The sequence below is a fragment of the Ovis aries genome, chromosome Y, assembly GCF_016772045.2.
Source record: "Ovis aries strain OAR_USU_Benz2616 breed Rambouillet chromosome Y, ARS-UI_Ramb_v3.0, whole genome shotgun sequence".
Lineage (NCBI taxonomy): Eukaryota > Metazoa > Chordata > Mammalia > Artiodactyla > Bovidae > Ovis > Ovis aries.
Window position 1 is genome coordinate 5,324,402 of NC_082741.1, and position 19,216 is coordinate 5,343,617.

Genomic DNA, 19,216 nt, shown 5'->3' on the forward strand with positions numbered 1-19,216 from the left:
ATAAATGGTCAACTGAGAAAAATGAGTGAAATGACATCCACTGAGTGATGACAATATGCAAATGTTAACAGGCACACAAAAATACTCGATTGTGTTATAACTGTATGGGTGATTTGTATATGTATGAATATGTATCTAGTACAGGTCTACTTCGGTAACACTGGTACCCTTGTGAGACAGAAGACATACAGAATAAAAGGAGAGGAGTTTTAGATTTAAAATTTAATATTTTTCACTGCTTTCATTTTATTTTTAATTTTAATTTTTACTTTATTTTACTTTACAATACTGTAAAATGCTAGAACAAATATGTTAATTGCCAGCAGTTAAATTAAGGCATGAAACATGAGGCTGTCCTTCTTAATGCTTTCCATATTTTTGTTTTTCCAGTGTTGAAAAATACTGTAAAAGTAAATAGAGTTATTTTCTTAATGGAAACGCCATTTTGATAAAATAAAGCAAACAAAAAGGGTAGGATTCTCAGGGATCCAAAGATTCTTTAATACACGCATATTAAACAATATGATACACCATATTAACAAACTGAAGGATAAAACCATATGATAATTTAAATAGATACAGAAAAGGCTTTCAACAAAATTCAGCACTCATTTATGATTAAAAAAAAAAAAAAACTCTTCAAAAAATGGGCGTAGAAGGAACCTACCTTAACATAATAAAGGCCATATACAACAAACCCACATCCCTGGTGGGTTAGACGGTAAAGCGTCTGCCTGCAATGCAGGAGACCTAGGTTTAATCCCTGGGTTGGGAAGATCCCCTGGAGAAGGAAATGGCAACCCACTCCAGTATTCTTGCCTGGAGAATCCCAAGGACCAAGGAGCCTGGTAACTGAGTCCCTTTGCTGTCTGCCTGAAATTATCACAACACTTTCAATTGGCTACAGTCCATGGGGTCACAAAGAGTCGGACACGACTAAGTGACTAACACACACACAGACAACAAACTCATAGCACAGTTTTTTCAGTGGGGAGAAAGTGAAAGCATTCCCTCCAAGATCAGGAACAAGACGAGGAAGGCTCTGCTGAAAACAGACGTATGGACCAGGGTAGAGGAGGAGCGGGACAGGGTGAGACAACTGGAGAGAGTAGCTTTTGCACTAACATGTGTCAATAGAGAGCCAACGGGAACTCGCTGTATAACTCAGGAACTCAAACAGGGGCTCTGTAATAACCAGAGGGGTGGGAGCGGGCGGGAAGTGGGAGGGAGACTCAAGACGGAGGGGACGTATGTACACCTGTGGTTAATTCAAGCTGGTGTATGACTGGAACCAAACCAGATTGTAAACAAATCAATTGATTAAAAATATATTTTTTTAAAAGGTAGGTGCCGGGGTCCAGCCCCGGTGGATCCAGGGAATTCGAAGGGTGGACGGCGTCGGCGTGGAAAGACTTGTTTATTTATTAATGAAAGATTAGATTAAGAAACTATAGTGTAGTAAGAAGATTAAGTGGAGGAAGAGGGCTGAATAGCTTGGTTTACGCGGAAGGCCAATAAAATTCCAGACAAGGAATTTGCACCATCTACGTTGGGCCACCGGCGCCCGCTTGAATATCTAAGGGTGCCTCGCCTTAAGCTCCCTTTCTCGCGGATCTTAATAGCCGGGGCAAGTAAGTAGACGTGGAGAGCCTCCGCGCTCCAGGTGGAAATTCAGCCCGAAATTAAAGTAAAGAGCAGAGAGAGGGAAAGAGAGAGAAGAAGAAAGAGAGAGAGAGACACGGGGGGAGCCAGAGTGTCAAGAAACCAGGCCGGGAGACTAGTTAGAGAAGCTGGTCCAAGAAGCTGGCCCCTGGAGCTGGCCCCCGGAGCTGGCCCCCGGAGCTGGCCCCATCCTTTATTGTTCAGAAGGCCTTTTATACTTTTGATAAAACACAGAGATCAATGGGTAACACAAGATTATGTAGCGTTCGCAGCTCAGGTTCTTTCTATACATCATTTGGTATACAAAAGGTCTCAGGTGATTTACATTATCTTCTGGCCAAGAGGCTTGTTAACACTTTTTGGCTCTCTTCCTTAATGAATGTTAATCTTGTTTCCCCTGAAGTGTTTTTCTTTAATCTACATTTCCTTAAAGCATTAGCATTAAAGTTACATCTCTATAGAACAAAGGTGCAGTGGGATATAACAAAGAAGGTACTTAACTCAAAGATCTAATGTTGCTAACACACGGTCTACTACTTGTTTTTCTAACTATATCTACAACTAAAGGATGTGAAAATTTGGCAGCAAATATTGACTCAACAAATGAAACCTTTAATCAGTCCTATTCTAAAGATTTTGACTCCTCGGAAGCTCCTACATTCCTAGGATGTTTTAAGCTTCCTGTGCCTCCTGCGGTCAGGAGGCCTCAAACAATCACACGCGCAGCTGTACGAGTCCTGCAGGCAGGCTAAAAAGCCATCAGAGGGTTTTTTGGATTGAAACACTCTTTTAAATGCAGAAGACTAAAGCCCTGAATTGACTTTTTCCGGAAAATGTCAGAAGAGTAGAAAAGCAGAGCACAAAAGCCGGCAGATTTTTGTTGGGGTACATGCTTAGGAATTTCCAGAGGGGTCCCTGAAGTCTGAGCACGCCTTGCGTATGTCAGCTTCCTTCCTTATGACCTTGTCACGGGCGGGATTCCTCACACTGGCTCCCAGCAGGTAGGGTTGTGCCATTAAAGGAGAGATGTATGCAACAGAAAAATGGATAAAGACATGCTACATGTGGAACATTACTCAGCCACCAAGAAGAATGAGACCATGCCATTTACAGCAACATGGATGCGCATAAAGACGATCACACTGAGTGAAGCAAGTCAGACAGAGAAGGAGAACCATCATGTGACGTCCCTCACATGTGGGATCCAAAAAGAAATGATACAAATGAGCTTACAAACAAAACAGAAACAGACTCACAGACTTAGAGAAAAAACTTATGGTTGCCAAGGGGGGAGAATGGGGTGAAGGGACAGGTAGGGAGTTGGGGGTCGACATGGACACACTGCTGTATTTAACATAGATAATCAACAAGGACCTGCTGGACAGCACAGGGAACTCTGCTTAATACTCTGTAATAACCTTATGGTTCCCAGGGGGAAGGATGGCGGAAGGGATAGTCGGGGAATTTGGGATGGACATGAACACACTGCTGTATTTAACATGGAGAACCAGCAAGGACCTGCTGGATAGCACAGGGAACTCTGCTCAGTGTCATGTGGCTGCCTGGATGGGAGGGGAGTTTGCAGGAGAATGGATACGTGTCCATGTATGGCTGAGTCTCTTTGCTGTCTGCCTGAAATTATCACAACATTTTTAATTGGCTATACCCCATTACAAAATAAAAAGTTACAAAGGAAAGATGGATGGATATGAATGCCCATCAAATACAGCACTCAAAACATTTCTGAGCACCCTTACAACACAATACAAAAGTGTATAATTATTACTCATGATTTTGCACTATCTGTGCTGAAACCTTATCAAGCTAGGCCAAAAGGAAAAGCATCCATGAAGATCCATCACAATAGCACCACCCCACCAGCAGACACAACTAAAGTCCTGCACTGCGGCATCTCTAACAAGCCCTACACATCGGCACTTGCATAGGGAGGGGTGATCAAGCCAGTCCATCCTAAAGGAAATCAGCCTTGGAATATTCATTGGAAGGACTAACGCTGAAGCTCCAATCCTTTGGCCACCTGATGCGAAGAGCTGACTCATTGGAAAAGACTCGGATGCTGGGAAAGATTGAAGGCGGGAGGACAAGGGGACGACAGAGGATGAGATGGTTGGATGGCATCGCCGACTCAATGGACATGAGTTTGAGCAAGCTCTGGGAGATGGTGAAGGACAGGGGAGCCTGGCGTGCTGCAGTCCATGGGGTCGCAAAGAGTCGGACAGGACTGAGCGACTGAACAACAACAACGGTCATGCGGGCATTGTGCATAACAGAAGCATGAAAGATCAGCAGCACAATGATAAAAATATAATAACTTCGCAGCGCAGGAGCATAAGACACCTTGAGGAAAGGGAGCATGTTCTGAACCCTAGGAAAGCATCCAGGGAAGCACCGGTGATGGGTTATCTGAGGCCATTGACGTTTTTCTATAGCACAACATTCTATCTGGTTTGGTAATGTGATACTATGAGCATTTTTGAAACCTTGTTTATTTGCTCATCTATATCTTCTATATAAAGAAGGCTGATCGCCAGAGAATTGATGGTTTCAAACGGTGGTGCTGGAGAAGATTCTTGAGAGTCCCTCGGAATGCAAGGAGATCAAACCAGTCCATCCTAAAGGAAATCAGTCCTGCATGTTCATTGGAAGGACTGATGCTGAAGCTGAAACTCCAATACTTTGGCCACCTGATGCGAAGAGCCAACTCACTGGAAGAACCCTGATGCTGGGAAAGATTGAAGGCAGGAAGAGAAGGGGACGACAGAGGATGAGATGGTTGGATGGCATCACCGACTCAACGGACATGAGTTTGAGCAAGCTCCGGGAGATGGTGAAGAACAGGGAGGCCTGGCGTGTCACCATTCAAAGTTTCACAGAGAGTCAGATATGACTGAGGGACTGCACAACAATACTGTTTTCTACTGGGCTTCCCTAGTGGCTCAGGGGTGAAGAATCTGCCTGCCAATGCAGGAGACGTGAGTTCTATCCCTGGGTCAGGAAAATCCCCTGAAGGAGGAGATGGCAACTCACTCCAGTATTCTTTCCTGGGCAATCCCATGGACAGAGGAGCCGGTGGGTCCATGGGGTCACAAGAGTCAGACATGACTAGAAGACCAACAACAAGAATCTCTATTGTCGTGCTCAGTAAAACAAACATTCCGTGGAAGTAGGGACCTACTCTGTTCAATTTCACAGGCTGACTGTCTATCAGATGTTGGCACAAACTAAGTTCTAAATCAATACTGATGGCACAGAGCCAAGAGCAACAGATGAAACATCTTCTATGCCGTCCTTCTAATGAGTACAAACATCTTGCAAATCGCTGGTACTCTGAAATGTACATTAAAACCACCCTGGCGCCCGTTTCAATCTTCCTGGTCATAGCCAGTGCTTAAATGACACTGCTAAAGTAATACGGATGTCAAGGAATGAATTACTGCCTCTGAACAAATGGGATAGATCAGTGTAAAACTTGAATTACAGAAAGATCTTTAAGCAAAGTGTGTCAACGTACTGCATATGGGGTTGATTCAAACTCCATATGCATTCATTTTTAATAGCAAGTTGATTATAGGCTACTGACAAGGAGAACACAGGCATTGTAAAACAGAACAAACACACTGCATATTGTTGGTGCATTAGATAAGAAATGACGATGAAATCAACTGGACTGTTTAATACAAAAAATTGTATGAGCTTGGAATACTAAATGGTTCAAGACAAAAATCTCTGGCACTGGTAGAAAAACAGAAATACAGATCCATGGAACGGGATACAAAGGTTCTATCCTGTTCTATTCCAGAGCAGAACCCATGCACCTACGGTAGCCTAATCTATGACAGAGGAGGCAAGAATATGCAACGGAGAGAAGACAATCTCCTCTAGTAAGTGGTGCTGAGGAAAGTGGACAGCTACGTGTAAAAGGATGAAATCAGAAAACTCCTTAACACCACGCACAAAAATAAACTCAACAGGGATAAAAGACCCAAATGTAAGACCAGACACTGTACAACTCTTAGAGGAAAACAGAGGCAGAACACTCTTGACATAAATCACAGCAAGATCCCTTTCGGCCCATCTCCTAGAGTAATGAAAGTAAGACCAAAAATAAACAAATGGGACTTAATGAAACTTAAAAGCTGTTCACAGCAAAGGAAACCATAAACAAAAGGAAAAGACAGCACTCCGAATGGGAGAAAAATATATTTGCAAACAAAGCAACTGACAAGAGATTATTCGTCAAAATATACAAACAGCTCATGCAGCTCAGTATCAGAAAAAAACAAACAATAAATAGGTGGAAAATGTAGACAGACATACAGATGGCCAAGAGGCACATGAAAAGATGCTCAACACGACTCATTATAAGAGGAATGAAAAATCAAAACCACAATGAGGAATTATGGTCTCACCAGTAAGAATGGCCATCATCAAAAAAAAAAAAAAATCTACAAATAACAAATGCTGCAAAAGGTGTGGAAAAAAGAGAACCCTCTGGCACTGTTGGTGGGGATGTAAATTGGTGCAGTCACTACGGAGAACAGTATGGAGTTCCTCAAAAGACTGAAAATAGAACTACCACGTGAGCCAGCAATCTCACTGCTGGGCATATACGCTGCTGCTGTTCAGTTGCTCAGTCGTGTCCGACTCTGGGACCCCACGGGCTGCAGCACGCCAGGCCTCCCTGTCCATCACCAGCTCTTGCAGTTGACTCAGACTCATGTCCATTGAGTCGGTGATGCCATCCAACCATCTCATCCTCTGTCATCCCTTTCTCCTCCTGTCTTCAGTCTTTCCCAGCATCAGGGTCTTTTCCCAGCATCAGGGTCTTTTCCAGTGAGTCGGCTGTTTGCATGAGGTGGCCAAAGTATTGGAGCTTCAGCTTCAGCATCAGTACTTCCAATGAATCTTCAGGGTTCCTTTCCTTTAGGATGGATTGGTTTGATCTCCTTACGGTCCAGGGGACTCTCAAGAGTCTTCTCCAACAAGACAATTCAAAAGCATCAATTATTTGGCGTTCAGCCTTCTTTATGGCCCAACTCTCAAATCCATCGGTGACTACTGGAAGAATCATAGCTTTGACTAGACGGACCTTTGTTGGCAAAGCAACACCTCTGCTTTCTAATATGCTGTCCAGGTTTGGCATAGCTTCTCTTCCAAGGAGCAGGCGTCTATACCCTGAGAAAACCGTAATTCAGAAAGGCACGTGTACCTCAACGTTCACCACAGCGATATTTACAATTGCCAGGACAAGTAAGCAACATAAATGCCTATTAATAGGTGAATGCATGAAAAAGACATGGGCTATTTCTCAGCCATAAAAAGGAATGGAACTGAGTCATCTGTAGAGATGTGAATGGACCTAGAGTCTTTTGTACAGAGTGAAGGAAGTCATAAAGAGAACAACAAATTCCACTTATTAATGCATATATAGAGCATATAGGAAAAAAATGGTATAGATGAACCTGTTTGCAGGGCAAAAGTAGAGACACAGAGGTAGAGAATGGTCACATGGGCACAGAGGAGGAAGGCAGGGTGGGGCGGATTGAGAGAGGAGCAGTGATACATACACATGACCACATGTAAAATCCACAGCTAGTGGGAAGCTCCGTAATGTAGCACAGGGACCTCAGCTCGGCGCTCTGAGATGACCTCGAGGGGTGGGAGGGGGGTGGGATGGAGGCTCTAGAGGGAAGCGGTCTGTGTACACGTATATCCAATTCACATTGTAGAACGGCAGAAATACTAGCTCAACACTGTAAAACAATGCTACTCTAGCAAAAAATTTAAGTGAGAGAGACAGTTACCCACTGATTATATAATCCCTCTTCAAAGGTGACCAGGACCTACAGTATCAGCTGTTTACATCGTTAAAGCTAAAGTCAGTATTTGAAAATCCACAGTGCGACAGAACATTAAAAGTTGCTTTTTGAGTTATGTAATTAATCGATTAAAGACTTCATCGTGGGATTACTATCATCGCTGCAAATTTTTAACAGATGAAATCAACTACAGACTATTATTCATAGCTTTGTCACAGTAGGGGAGTAAAATTAATATATTGATAGATGTGGTTTTGGAGTAGAAATGAGTTGTGCGTGATGTTCGGTGGTCGTTAGGGTTGATTTGGAGAAGGCAGTGATATACCACTCTGCTACTTCTCGCCTGAAAAATCCCATGGACAGAGGAGCCTGGTCAGTTATAGTCCATGGGGGTCACAAAGAGTCAGGCAAGACTGAGTGACTAAGTGCAAGGTTAAATAAAATATCTTTACTAACTTATGCTGAGAGGAGAAATAAGCATTGTAAATACAGTATTAATTATGTATTCTGCCATGCCACATGTGAAGGGTGATTATTTTTTAAAAAGGCACTTTAAACACAAATTGAGAACTTCAGTGACTCTGTTGTAATATCGGGTTAGAATAACATTTTCAAACTCTAGCTCCTGACTCATTAGCAGGAAACTTTGGAAAGCCCTGAAGAGAATGGTGTAGAGCTCGTTGTAGTGGGCAAATAATCTTAACTCTGCTGGGAAGCCAGTTGTCAGGTTGTAACACCACAGAACCCGTTCAACTGCGTTTATGCATTCAGTTCGCCACGTGCTAGGCAGCGATTTGCACAGCTGCTAAGCTAACAACTTGATCGTGCAACAGGAGGAATGATCACAGAGACGCTCCTACATTTGCTTCAGCTTCAGGGTGTTGAAATTATCAAATTCAAATGCTGATAGTCCCTCTTAGGCTGCACAAAAAATTGCGATGAAGCACCAAATGCTTTCTTCTGAGACCAGGGGCGAGTCTCTGTCTCTGTAACAGATAACCTAAGTGAGATCCTTTTGCGTCTGCCGACCTTGTGATAGGGCTCAGACGGTAAAGCTGCTGCCTGCAATCCAGGAAACCTGGGGTTTGACTACTGGGTTGGGAAGGTCCCCTGGGGAAGGGCATGGCTGCTCACTCCAGTATTCTCACCTGGAGAATTTCATGGATAGAGGAGCCTGGCAGGCTACAGTCCGCGAGGGTCACAAAGACACTTTCACAACCTTCTGATGCTTTAGAAAGATGTACCCTATGGTAAAACAGGTGCCGTGGTGCTTCTCTTCAAGGGGATTTTTAAACACACGACATTAAGAAGATAATCTGTAAGGTGCTGTCTGCTTTTCCCTAGTGACTGAGGAGGAATCGATGTATTTTAACTGCCAACTATACTTGGGTAGCCAAGATGAATAGCAGACACTGGCTTTGGCTAATCTTAACGTTACAGCGGTCAGGCCTCCATCCTTTCACTGCTGGAGCCTGGGCTCAATTCCTGGTCAGGGAACTAAGACTCCACAAGCCAAGCGATGCGGCCAAGTAAGCCACAGAGAAAGAGAGACTCGAAGGGCTTGACGTGGCAGCTCCTGCAGTCGGCAGGCCTGAAGGATCGTGATTCTGAGCAGCATTAAGGCTTGACTGTCCTGCATCAACTCGACATCCCAGAGCATTGCTGGTGCCTTGGGCCGCAGGTCAACTGCCCCATAGCTGTGGCTGCTTCTCAGCTAAGATGGACTCCACTCGCTCACTGTTCATCATGGCCACCCAGCTTCCGCCCGCACCGCACGGGATCAGAGCCGCTGTCCACCAGCATGACCTACATCTTCAGTCCTGCCTGACCTCAACTCTTGCTTCTGCCATAGAAGGTCACGGTAACCTTCCACTAACTAGACCACTGGTGACCGTAGCAGAGGGGATGACCAAGGGAATTAGCTGGGTTTTGTGTACACACGCCTCCCTAACCCTAACCCTCCCCTCACTGCACAGCAGTGACTCTAACTCCCTTTGAGCTGCAGACTGCAGGTGTCAGTTGGTTCAGTTCAGTCGCTCAGTCGTGTCCGACTCTTTGCAACCCTATGGACTGCAGCATGCCAGGCTATGTCCCGAAAATGCATATGTTGAACTCTTAACCACCAATGTGATGGTCCCTGTTGGCTCAGCGGCAGAGAATCTGCCTCCCAACATAGGAAATGCAGGTTTGATCCCGGGTTGGGAAGATCCCCTGGAAAATGGCATGGCAACCCCCTCCAGTATTCATGCCTGGAGAATCCCATGGACAGAGGAGCCTGGTGGGTTATAGGCCATGGACTTGAAAGAAGCAGGACACAGCACTCAAACATGCAAAATATGATGGTAACAGAAAGTGGGGGTTTGGGGAGGTGGTTAGATGGTGGGGGTTGAGCCCCCATAAACGGGATTAGCGTCCTTACAAAAGGACCCCAGAAACCTTCTTCACCCCTTCTACCAAGTGAAGACACTGAACCAGACAGTATCTTGATGCTTGTTTGTTCAATAAGAGACATTTTTAAAATGTAGACCGTTTTTAAACTCTTTATTGAACTTCTTACCACATTGCTGCTGTTTTACATTTTGGTTTTTTTGGCCTGGAGGCATGTGGGATCTTAAGTTCTCTGACCAGGGATAGAACTCGCAGCCTCCTACATTGGAAGGGGAGGTCTTAACCACTAGAGTTCCAGGGAAGTCTCCAGTGCCTTCATCTCGGACTTCCTAGTTTCTAGCCCAGGGAGAAAGGTAAACTCTCTAGGGCCTTGATCTTGGACTTGCTAGCATCTATACCAGGGAGAAGGGTTTGTAGTTTTGTTAGGACCACCCGTATGGACTGAGATGCCTCTCTAGGGAAGACGACTTCCCCCATCTCCTACCATCGATTCTGGGCATCCTGTGCTAAAAGCCCTGCAAAGTGGCTGTGAAACGGATCCCTTCCCTCGTCCGTTCATTCGAAAAACTACTTTATTTCAAGATCAAGTTGGATGTGTTACTCCAAGCAGCGCAGGACTTCACAGTCGAAAGGTTTTCGACAGCAAGGAGAAGACTGAGTCATATTCTTGCCCCTTTTGAAGTCAATCAAGAGCAAGGGAGATTAAATAAACAAAAAAAAAGATCAGCAGAGGAATTATCCCAAGGGGACATATCTGAGGACACACAGATGTATGGATGAGCATGCAGCTGGCAAAGCCTTGAGCTGAGTCAGCAAAAGCACAATGAAGTACCTGGTGAGTGATTTCATGGTGAACTCAGCCCACTTAAACTGTCTGTAAATATTAATAATTTAATAGTAATAAAAACTACTTTCGGTAGGATTATAAAGTGACAATAAAATAATAATTATGACGACTCTTATACAATTTCCAGTGGTCACGTACAGATGTGAGAGTTGGACCAAAAAGAAGGTTGAGCATCGAAGAACTGATGCTTTTGAACTGTGATGCTGGAGAAGACTCTTGAGGAGTCCCTTGGACTGCAAGGAGATCCAACCAGTCCATCCTAAAGGAGATCAGTCCTGGGTGTTCACTGGAAGGACTGATGCTGAAGCTCCAGTAGTTTGGCCACCTAATTCGAAGAACTGACTCGGAAAAGACCCTGATGCGGGGAAAGACTGAACGTACGAGGAGAAGGGGGCGACAGAAGATGAGATGGTTGGATGGCATTGTTAACGCAATGAGCATGGGCAAACTCCTGGAGACGGTAAAGGACAGGGAAGCCTGGTGCGCTGCAGTCCATGGGGATGCAAAGAGTCGGACACAACTTAGCGACTGAACTACAACAAAGAATCATCATTAATAAAATTTACCCACTTTTCCTAATCTCCAGTAATTGCTTTTCTTCTTGCTTCAAGTTATGTAGGCAATCACTTCAAAAAATTTTGTGACAGTGCAGACATAACTTAGGCAAGAAAAACGTTAAACCCTGAATTTCCCTGATAATCAGTGCCTCAACTGTAAAAGAAGTGCCCGAGAACCAAAAACATTTCTATGATTAATATTTATATACATAAATAATTACGTGTATCTGTTTTAATCAGGGAAAAAAAAGCAGCATAACTGAAACCTTTTCATATTGTTCATGGGGTACTCGCAGCAAGAATACTGGAGTCGGTTGCCATGTCCTCCTCCAGTGGATCACATTGTATCGGAGCTCTTCACCGTGACCCGTCCCTCTAGTGTGCCCCTGCATGGCATGGCTTGTAAAGAATCCGCCTCCATTGCAGAAGAAGTGGGTTCCATCCCTGGGTCGGGAAGATCCCCTGGATGGGGAGATGACAACCCACTCCAGTATACCTGCCTGAAGAATCCCATGGACAGAGGAGCTGGGCGGGCTACAGTCCAGAGAGTCGCAATGAGTCAGACACAACTGAGTGACTAAGCACTTCAGAGCTTCACTGAGTTACACAAGTCGCTTTTATGACAACAAGGCTCCACTGTAACTGCCCAGGTCTGTTTAAAATCCTAATTCAACACCCAGAGCCTCATGGTTCTTTCTTTCCCAGCTTCACGTATGCACACATGATGCCCAGTATTAGGAAACCAGAATGCTAGAGTTTTTTTTTTTTTTAATATATGGCTTGCTCCTTGAGCGCATTATTTAACCTCAAATCTCTTTTCTCTAATCGTCTGTGGAAGCAGTGGGTTACCATAGTTACAAAGTGAAGAGTGTTACGGCAACGAAGAAATGACTGATGAAATTTTACATGACAGATTCAAAGATAGTAGGACTCGGCCTCAGCGGGCAACTGGGAACTTATTGAGCTGCCGGTCACAGACAACAGCCGTGCCAGCGTATCAGGATCTGGGTCAGAAAGTTTCTCCAGGGTTTCCAGACGCCTCTCCTAGGGGGTGCTTTGAAGAGCTGAGGAACGTGGAGACATTGGCGACAGCATCCGTTTCTGTTAGCACGGTGCCCGAGGACGTGCTGTAACCATCAAACGCCACGCAGCTGTGATGGCTTCAGGTGAGGGGCTGTCAGGACACACCTGGAGAACCCCGGGGCTGCAGGTCAAAGTGCTCTATTATGTCTCTGTAGCTGCAGGGGCTTCCCCTGTAGCTCAGTCCGTAAAGCATCTCCCTGCAGTGCAGGAGACCTGGGTTCAACCCCTGGGTTGAGAAGATCCCCTGGAGAAAGAAACAGCAACCCACTCCAGAAACCTCGCCTGGAGAACCCCATGGACTGAGGAGCCTGGCGGGCTGCAGTCCATGGGGTTGCAAAGAGTCGGGCATGCCTGAGTGACTAACACTTACTCCCACATGTAAGAAAGCTGATGCTCCACAGACTTTTCAAGCATCTTACACGATCCTCCCACTAACAAGGTCAAAGGCATGCAGTATGGGGACGATACAGTGTTTAAAAGTCTAACATGCTGACCTTTCCTCTGTGGATGAGACAGACAGATGTTGTACATACATACAATGGGATATTCCTCGGCCGTGAAAAAGTGAAATAATGCTACTTCTGGCATGGGTGGACCTAGTGAGGGTCACGGTGAGTGAATTAAGTCGGACAGAGGAGGAGAAATAGTGCATGACATCCCTTAGGTGTGGCATCGAAACAGAAATGGTACAAATGAACTTACCTACAAAACAGAGACTCATAGACTTTAGAGGATGAACTTACGGTTGCCCAGCAGGGGGACGGGAGGGAATGATACGGGGGAAGGGACAGTTAGGGAGTTTGGGATGGACATGTCCACGCCGTGTGTGCAAGCATGCTCCGTCACTGCTGTGTCTGACCTCTTTGAGACCTTATGGACTAGCCCGCCAGACTCCTCTGTCCATGGGATTCTCCAGGCAAGAATACTGGAGTGGGTTGCCATTCCCTCCTCCAGGGGATCTTCCCAACTCAGAAACTGAAGCCGGGTCTCCTGCTTTGAAGGCAGATTCTTTACTGTCTGAGGCACCAGGGGTGTTGATTCAGTGGGATATGACTCAGCCGTCAAAATGAAGAAATTAATGCCAATCTGTAGCACCACGGATGGACCGAGAGATTGTCACACCAAGTGAAGTGAAGCAGAGAATGAGAACTATTGTATGGCATCTCTTACATGCAAAATCTAAAAAGAAATGATACAAACGAACTTACTTACGGAACAGAAATAAACTCACTGACTTAGTGAATGAACTTATGATTGCCTATAGACACTGGTATATTTCAAATGAATAACCAACAGGGACCTGCTGTCCAGCACAGGGAACTCTGCTCAATCCTCTGTAATAACCTGATGGTTCCCAGGGGGAAGGATGGGGGAAGGGATAGCTAGAGAGTTTGGGATGGACGTGGACACACTGCTGTGTTTAACATGGAGAACCAGCAAGGACCTGCTGTCCAGCACAGGGACCTCTGCTCAGTGTCATGCGGCAGCCTGGATGGGAGGGCAGTTTGGGGGAGAAGGGATACATGCACACGTATGGCTGAGTCCCTTTGCTGTCCACTTGAAACCATCACAACGTTGTAAATTGGCTATTCCTCAAAACAAAGGTTTTAAAAGTTGCAAGCATTATTAAAACTCATAATAACATTGATAGTGATGATAGGCTTTTACAACAGGATTTAATTAGAAACCTCCCTGAAGAACTGTGTTCTCCATTAACAAGTTGTAAGCGTCCTACTCAAACCAACTTTCTTTAAGTAAAAACCTGCTGGCGTCATCGAAGCCCCGTTGATAGAGCGATTCCATCGTCCTCCTGCTTGGTGGGAAGAGGGCCCGGTTGAGTCTCACCAAGTTTGCCACCGACAGCTAGGACAGAAAGACACACGGGCACCGTAGGATATGACAGGGCTGGCCAGTCAACCTTCTGTAAGCAAAGCCTGCTTGTTATACATACTATTAGCAATGCAAAAAAAATATATATATAGCAGTAGGAAGAAAATCATCTTAAAATGGGAACTGCAGGGCTTTCCAGTCAGTATAAACAAAATAATCTTAAAATCTGAACTGCGGGCTTTGCTGATGGCTTGGTGGTAAAGAATCTGGCTGCCAGTGCGGTGGATGCAAGTTGGATCCCTGGTCCCGGAAGAGCCCACACATCTCAGGGCAGCTAAGGCTGTGCACCATGATTATTAAACCTGTGCCTGAGAGCCTGGGAGCTGCAGCTGCTGAGTTCACGTGCTACCACTACTGAAGCCCGTATGCCCTAGAGCCTGTACTCTGCAACTCGAGAAGCCGCTGCAATGAGAAGTTGCTGCAATGAGAAGCCTGCTCTCTGCAACTCGAGAAAAGCCTGCATGGCAACTAACCCCCGGCATACTCCCCACCCCTCAATACAAAACAAAACACACCACTCCACACGTAGACTGCAAGAGGGTTTCTCAGCCTGGGGACCACTGACGTTTGGGGCCAGATGCTTCTCTGCGGGGGCGTCTGTCCTGCACACTATAGGATGCTGACAACGTCTCTGAGCTCTATCCCTAGATGCCGGTACACGTTCCCGACTTAGCCAGTGTCTCCTGCATATAATGGGTTTCCCTGGTGGCTCCAAAGGTAAAGCATCTTCCTGCCAATGCAGGAGCCACAGGCCCGATCCCTGGGTGGGGAAGATGCCCTGGAGGAGGGCATGGCAACTCACTCCAGCATTCTTGCCTGGAGAACTCCGTGAACAGAGGCTACAGTCCATCGGGTCACCAAGAGTCAGACACCACTGAGCAACTAACACTTTCACTTTCGGGGGCTACAGTCCACGGGGTTGCAAAGAGTCGGATGTGACTTAGCACGCATGCGCCTGTATATAGTATCACTCCCTGTTGAGAACTAATTTTTGACCAGATTGAGGGAATCAACATTTTTGCCATTTCCTTCCTCACCTACCTCCCTGACCAGGGATCCAAGCCATACCCCCTGCTTTAGAAGTCTTAACCACTGGACTACCAAGGAAGGCCCCTCAGTACAGTTGTGAATGAGATCATTTAATTGTTTTAAAAGGTGGCAATGATAAGTATGTAAAAACATTAGCAGAAAACTTAGGGCCCTACCAGGAAGGAAACGGCAATCCACTCCAGAATTCTTGCCTGGAGAATCTCATGGACAATGGAGCCTGGCGGGCTATAGTCCGTGGTGTTGCAAGAGTCGAGTCCATGGGGTCGCAAGAGTCGGACACGACTTAGCAACTAAACCACCACCACCATCACCACCACCACCACCACCAGGGAGGTAGCATCCCACATTCCATGTGGCAAAAAAAAACCAGAATATAAACAACAGGAGCAATATTATAACAAATTCAAAAAAGACTCTTAAAAAAATTAATGGTCCACATTAAAAAAAAAAATCTTAAAAAAAAATAAAATTGCACTTCCCTGGTGGTCCAGTGGTTCAGACTGCCTTCCAATGCAGGGGACACAGGTTTCAATCTCTATGGGGGGAACTAAGGGTCCCACATGCCACAGGGGACCCGAGCACCTCAACTACTGAGCCCAAGCACCTCCACTACTGAGCCCAAGCACCTCTACTACTGAGCCCAAGCACCTCAACTACTGAGCCCAAGTGCCACAACCACAGAGTCCATGCACTCTGGAATTAGGCTCTCCAGCCACACTAGAGAACCTGTGAGCTCTAGAGACCTCTCACTGAAACAAGGAGCCTGCCCACTGCAACTAAGATCTAATGCAGACAACCAGTAAGTAAATAAGTCTTTTAGAAAAATAAATAAAACTGCATTGAAAACTTGCCAAGTATGCTGACCTGAAAAATAACTGAAGAAATGGGAAATGTCCTACAGAGACAGTTCAACAATAGTTAAAAAAAAAAAAAGATTGCACACTCACAGTCTATACGTACCTAGGTCCATACGCATGACATATGTTGTGACTCATTTAAAATATGGCAAAAACCACTACGATATTGTAAAGTAATTAGCCTCCAATTAAAACAAGTAAATTAAAACAGAATATGCATGCAAATCTGTACATATGATGGAGCTGCCAAGTGTGGGAAGCATGCGGAGAGCTTCAGGGGGTCTGTGATGGTCGGGGCACATCAGGACTCACCAGTACTTCCTGGTTGGTGACGCTAAGGTAGAAATGCAGCCGCCCTTTATCCTGTGGGGAGACATCCAGTCGCCCACTGAATGGGGAGATGGTCACTGTGCGGCCGACCGGCAGGATTGGCAGGCTGTTGGTGAAGCTTCCGTCCACCCACTTCTGCAGAGAGAATGGCCCTGGTCAGCACGTGGAGACTGCATCCCTCCCACGTGAAGACAGTGAGCGTGGACTTCCCCGAGACGACACCGTCCTTCTGAGAATCCGAGCCTTGGGGATGAACGCCCTTGAGTTACCATTGATGAGGACCAGCTGGATCGGATTTGTTTTGGAAGCGAAGCAAATCTCTGTATGCATATCATTAACCCACAGGATTCCGCGGTGGCTCCACGGTAAAGAACCTGCCTGCAATGTGTTCGATCCCTGGGTGGGGAAGATCCACTGGAGAAGGGCATGGCAACCCACTCCAGGATTCTTGCCTGGACAATCCCATGGACAGAGGAGCCTTCTGTGCTGCAATTTATAGAGTCACAAAGAGTCGGACATGACTGAGCACAGAACACACACACACAGCCTTTATGCATACAGTAAGAAGTTTGGGTTTATAGTAAGAAATTATAGTAAGAAACCCATGGGTTTCCCTGGTGGTCAGCTGTCTGCCAGTGCAGGAGACCTGGGTTTGATTCCTGGGTCAGGAAGATCCCCTGGAGAAGGGAATGGCAGCCTGCTCCAGTATTCTTGCCTGGAGAACCCCATGGACAGAGCAGCCCAGTAGGTTCTCAGTCCACGGGATCGCAAGAGTCAGACACAACTTAGTGACTAAAGCAAACCAAGAAGTTTGGACGGAATCAGGAAATCTTTCCAGTTGTTTTAAAAGCTTTAAGTAGATTACTTAAGACCTTATTATTTTGTTTTAAGTGATGATGGCACATGCATAAGAAGCCACATGTAACGAGCTTGGGATTTATCATCTAATCAGGATGCAAAGCCAAGTTGACTCTGACACTGAGCAGATCATCCCCCATAATGGGAGGCTCCATTTTTAACTTCAGAACTGCAAATTGGCATTGCCTATAGCCAAGTGAAAAGTAAATAAATAAAGGACCATCAGAAACACTTTCATCTCCAAAGTGACTCCTGAGTACATAGGGCTTCAAGGCTTGAAAATTCCGGGTGGGGTGGAAGGGTGAGAGAGGGGTATGAAGTGTTCAACAGGAGCGTTGTTCAGAAGAGAGTCTGTGCTTTCAGACCTCAGCCCAAAGGAAAGAGAGGGAGAGACACAACGGCAGGACCGAGGACCATCCACAGGCTTCTGCACACCTGGACACTGAGGGAAGGCTGAAGAAGCACAAAGGTGGAATTCCTCATGGTGTTTCAAGTGAAAAAGACTTCCAATCTGTCCTTGAGCCCCAGAATCGGCTCGAACAATAAATACACAGACACACAAAACTGGAGTTCAAACGCTCCAAGCTATATCCAGATTGGAAATATCCTGCCATGGATGTGGGAATACAAAGCTAAAAATTGTGGAGAACGCCATGTCACTCACCCAGAGTCAGACATCCTGGAGTGTGAAGTCAAGTGGGCCTTAGGAAGCATCACTATGAACAAAGCTGATGGAGGTGACAAAATTTCAGCTGAGCTATTTCAAATCCTACAAGATGATGCTGTTCAAGTGCTGCACTCAATATGTCAGCCAATTTGAGTTGGAAAACTCAGCAGTGGCCAGAGGACCAGAAAAGGTCCAGCCTCCTCCCAATTCCCAAGAAGGGTAGTACTCAAGTATGTGCCAACCACTGGACAATTGCACTCATCTCCCATACTAGTAGGATCATGCTTAAAATCTTGCATGCTAGGCTTCAGGGTCATGCCAACCGAGAACTTCCAGATGTGCAAGCTGCATTCAGAAAAGGCAGAGGAACTGCAAACCAAATTGCCAACATTCACTGGATCCTGGAGAAAGCAAGGGAATTCTGGAAAATATCTACTTCTGCTTCCTGCTCCACTGATTTATACTAGAGGCTTTGACTAAAGCCAAGTCACCTAGCTTATTTACCCAATACGCAGAGTGTATCACACGAAATGCCAGGCTGGATGAATCCCAAGCTGGAATCAAGACTGTCAGAAGAAATATAAATGACTTCCAACATGCAGGTGATACCTCCCTAATGGCAGAAAGTGAAGAAGAACCAAAGAGCCTCTTGATGAAAGTGAAAGAGGAGAGTGAAAAAGCTGAAATGAAACTCAACGTTCAGAAAACTAGGATCATGGCATCCAGTCCCACCACTTCATGGCAAAGAGATGGGGAAACAGTGAAAGCACTGACAGAGTTTATTTTCTTGGGCTGCAAAATCACTGCTGAAGCTGAAGCTTCAATCCTTTGGCCTCCTGCTGTGAAGAACCCACGCACTGGAAAAGACCGTGATGCTGGGAAAGACTGAGGGTGGGAGGAGAAGGGGGTGAGAGAGGATGAGATGGGTGGATGGCATCATGGACCCAATGGACATGAGTCTGAGCAAATTCTGGGAGACACTGGAGGACAGAGGAGCCTGGCACGCTGCAGTCCATGGGGACACAAACAGTAGGACACAACTTATTGACTGAACAACAGCAACCTCACAAAACAGTCTATTTTGGAGGAAAAGAAGCAAGGAGGTAAGGACTGAGAAACAGGTTAGCATAAAGCGTCCTTAACTGAGTTAAAGACCTTCATTCACCTTTCCTCAGATGTCTTTCTTT

At 45.7% G+C, this 19,216-nt stretch overlaps 1 protein-coding gene across 5 annotated transcripts in view; it reads right to left on the reverse strand.

The window, feature by feature from the left end:
* Positions 1-207: 207 nt before the first annotated feature.
* The window catches only part of LOC101117303 (patatin-like phospholipase domain-containing protein 4), a 54,730-nt gene continuing 35,721 nt past the window's right edge, over positions 208-19,216 (reverse strand). For 3 of the 5 annotated variants that reach the window (XM_012106188.4, XM_060408643.1, XM_042241905.2), the window contains 2 exons: positions 16,487-16,639; positions 14,035-14,240 (listed from right to left, as the gene is read on the reverse strand). In XM_012106188.4, the coding sequence (XP_011961578.1) occupies positions 14,109-14,240; positions 16,487-16,639 (285 nt within the window). In that variant the 3' untranslated portion in view covers positions 14,035-14,108. Of the gene's footprint in view, positions 14,241-16,486; positions 16,640-19,216 lie in introns of all 5 variants that reach the window. The other 2 variants (XM_060408641.1, XM_060408640.1) reach the window with 2 other exon arrangements.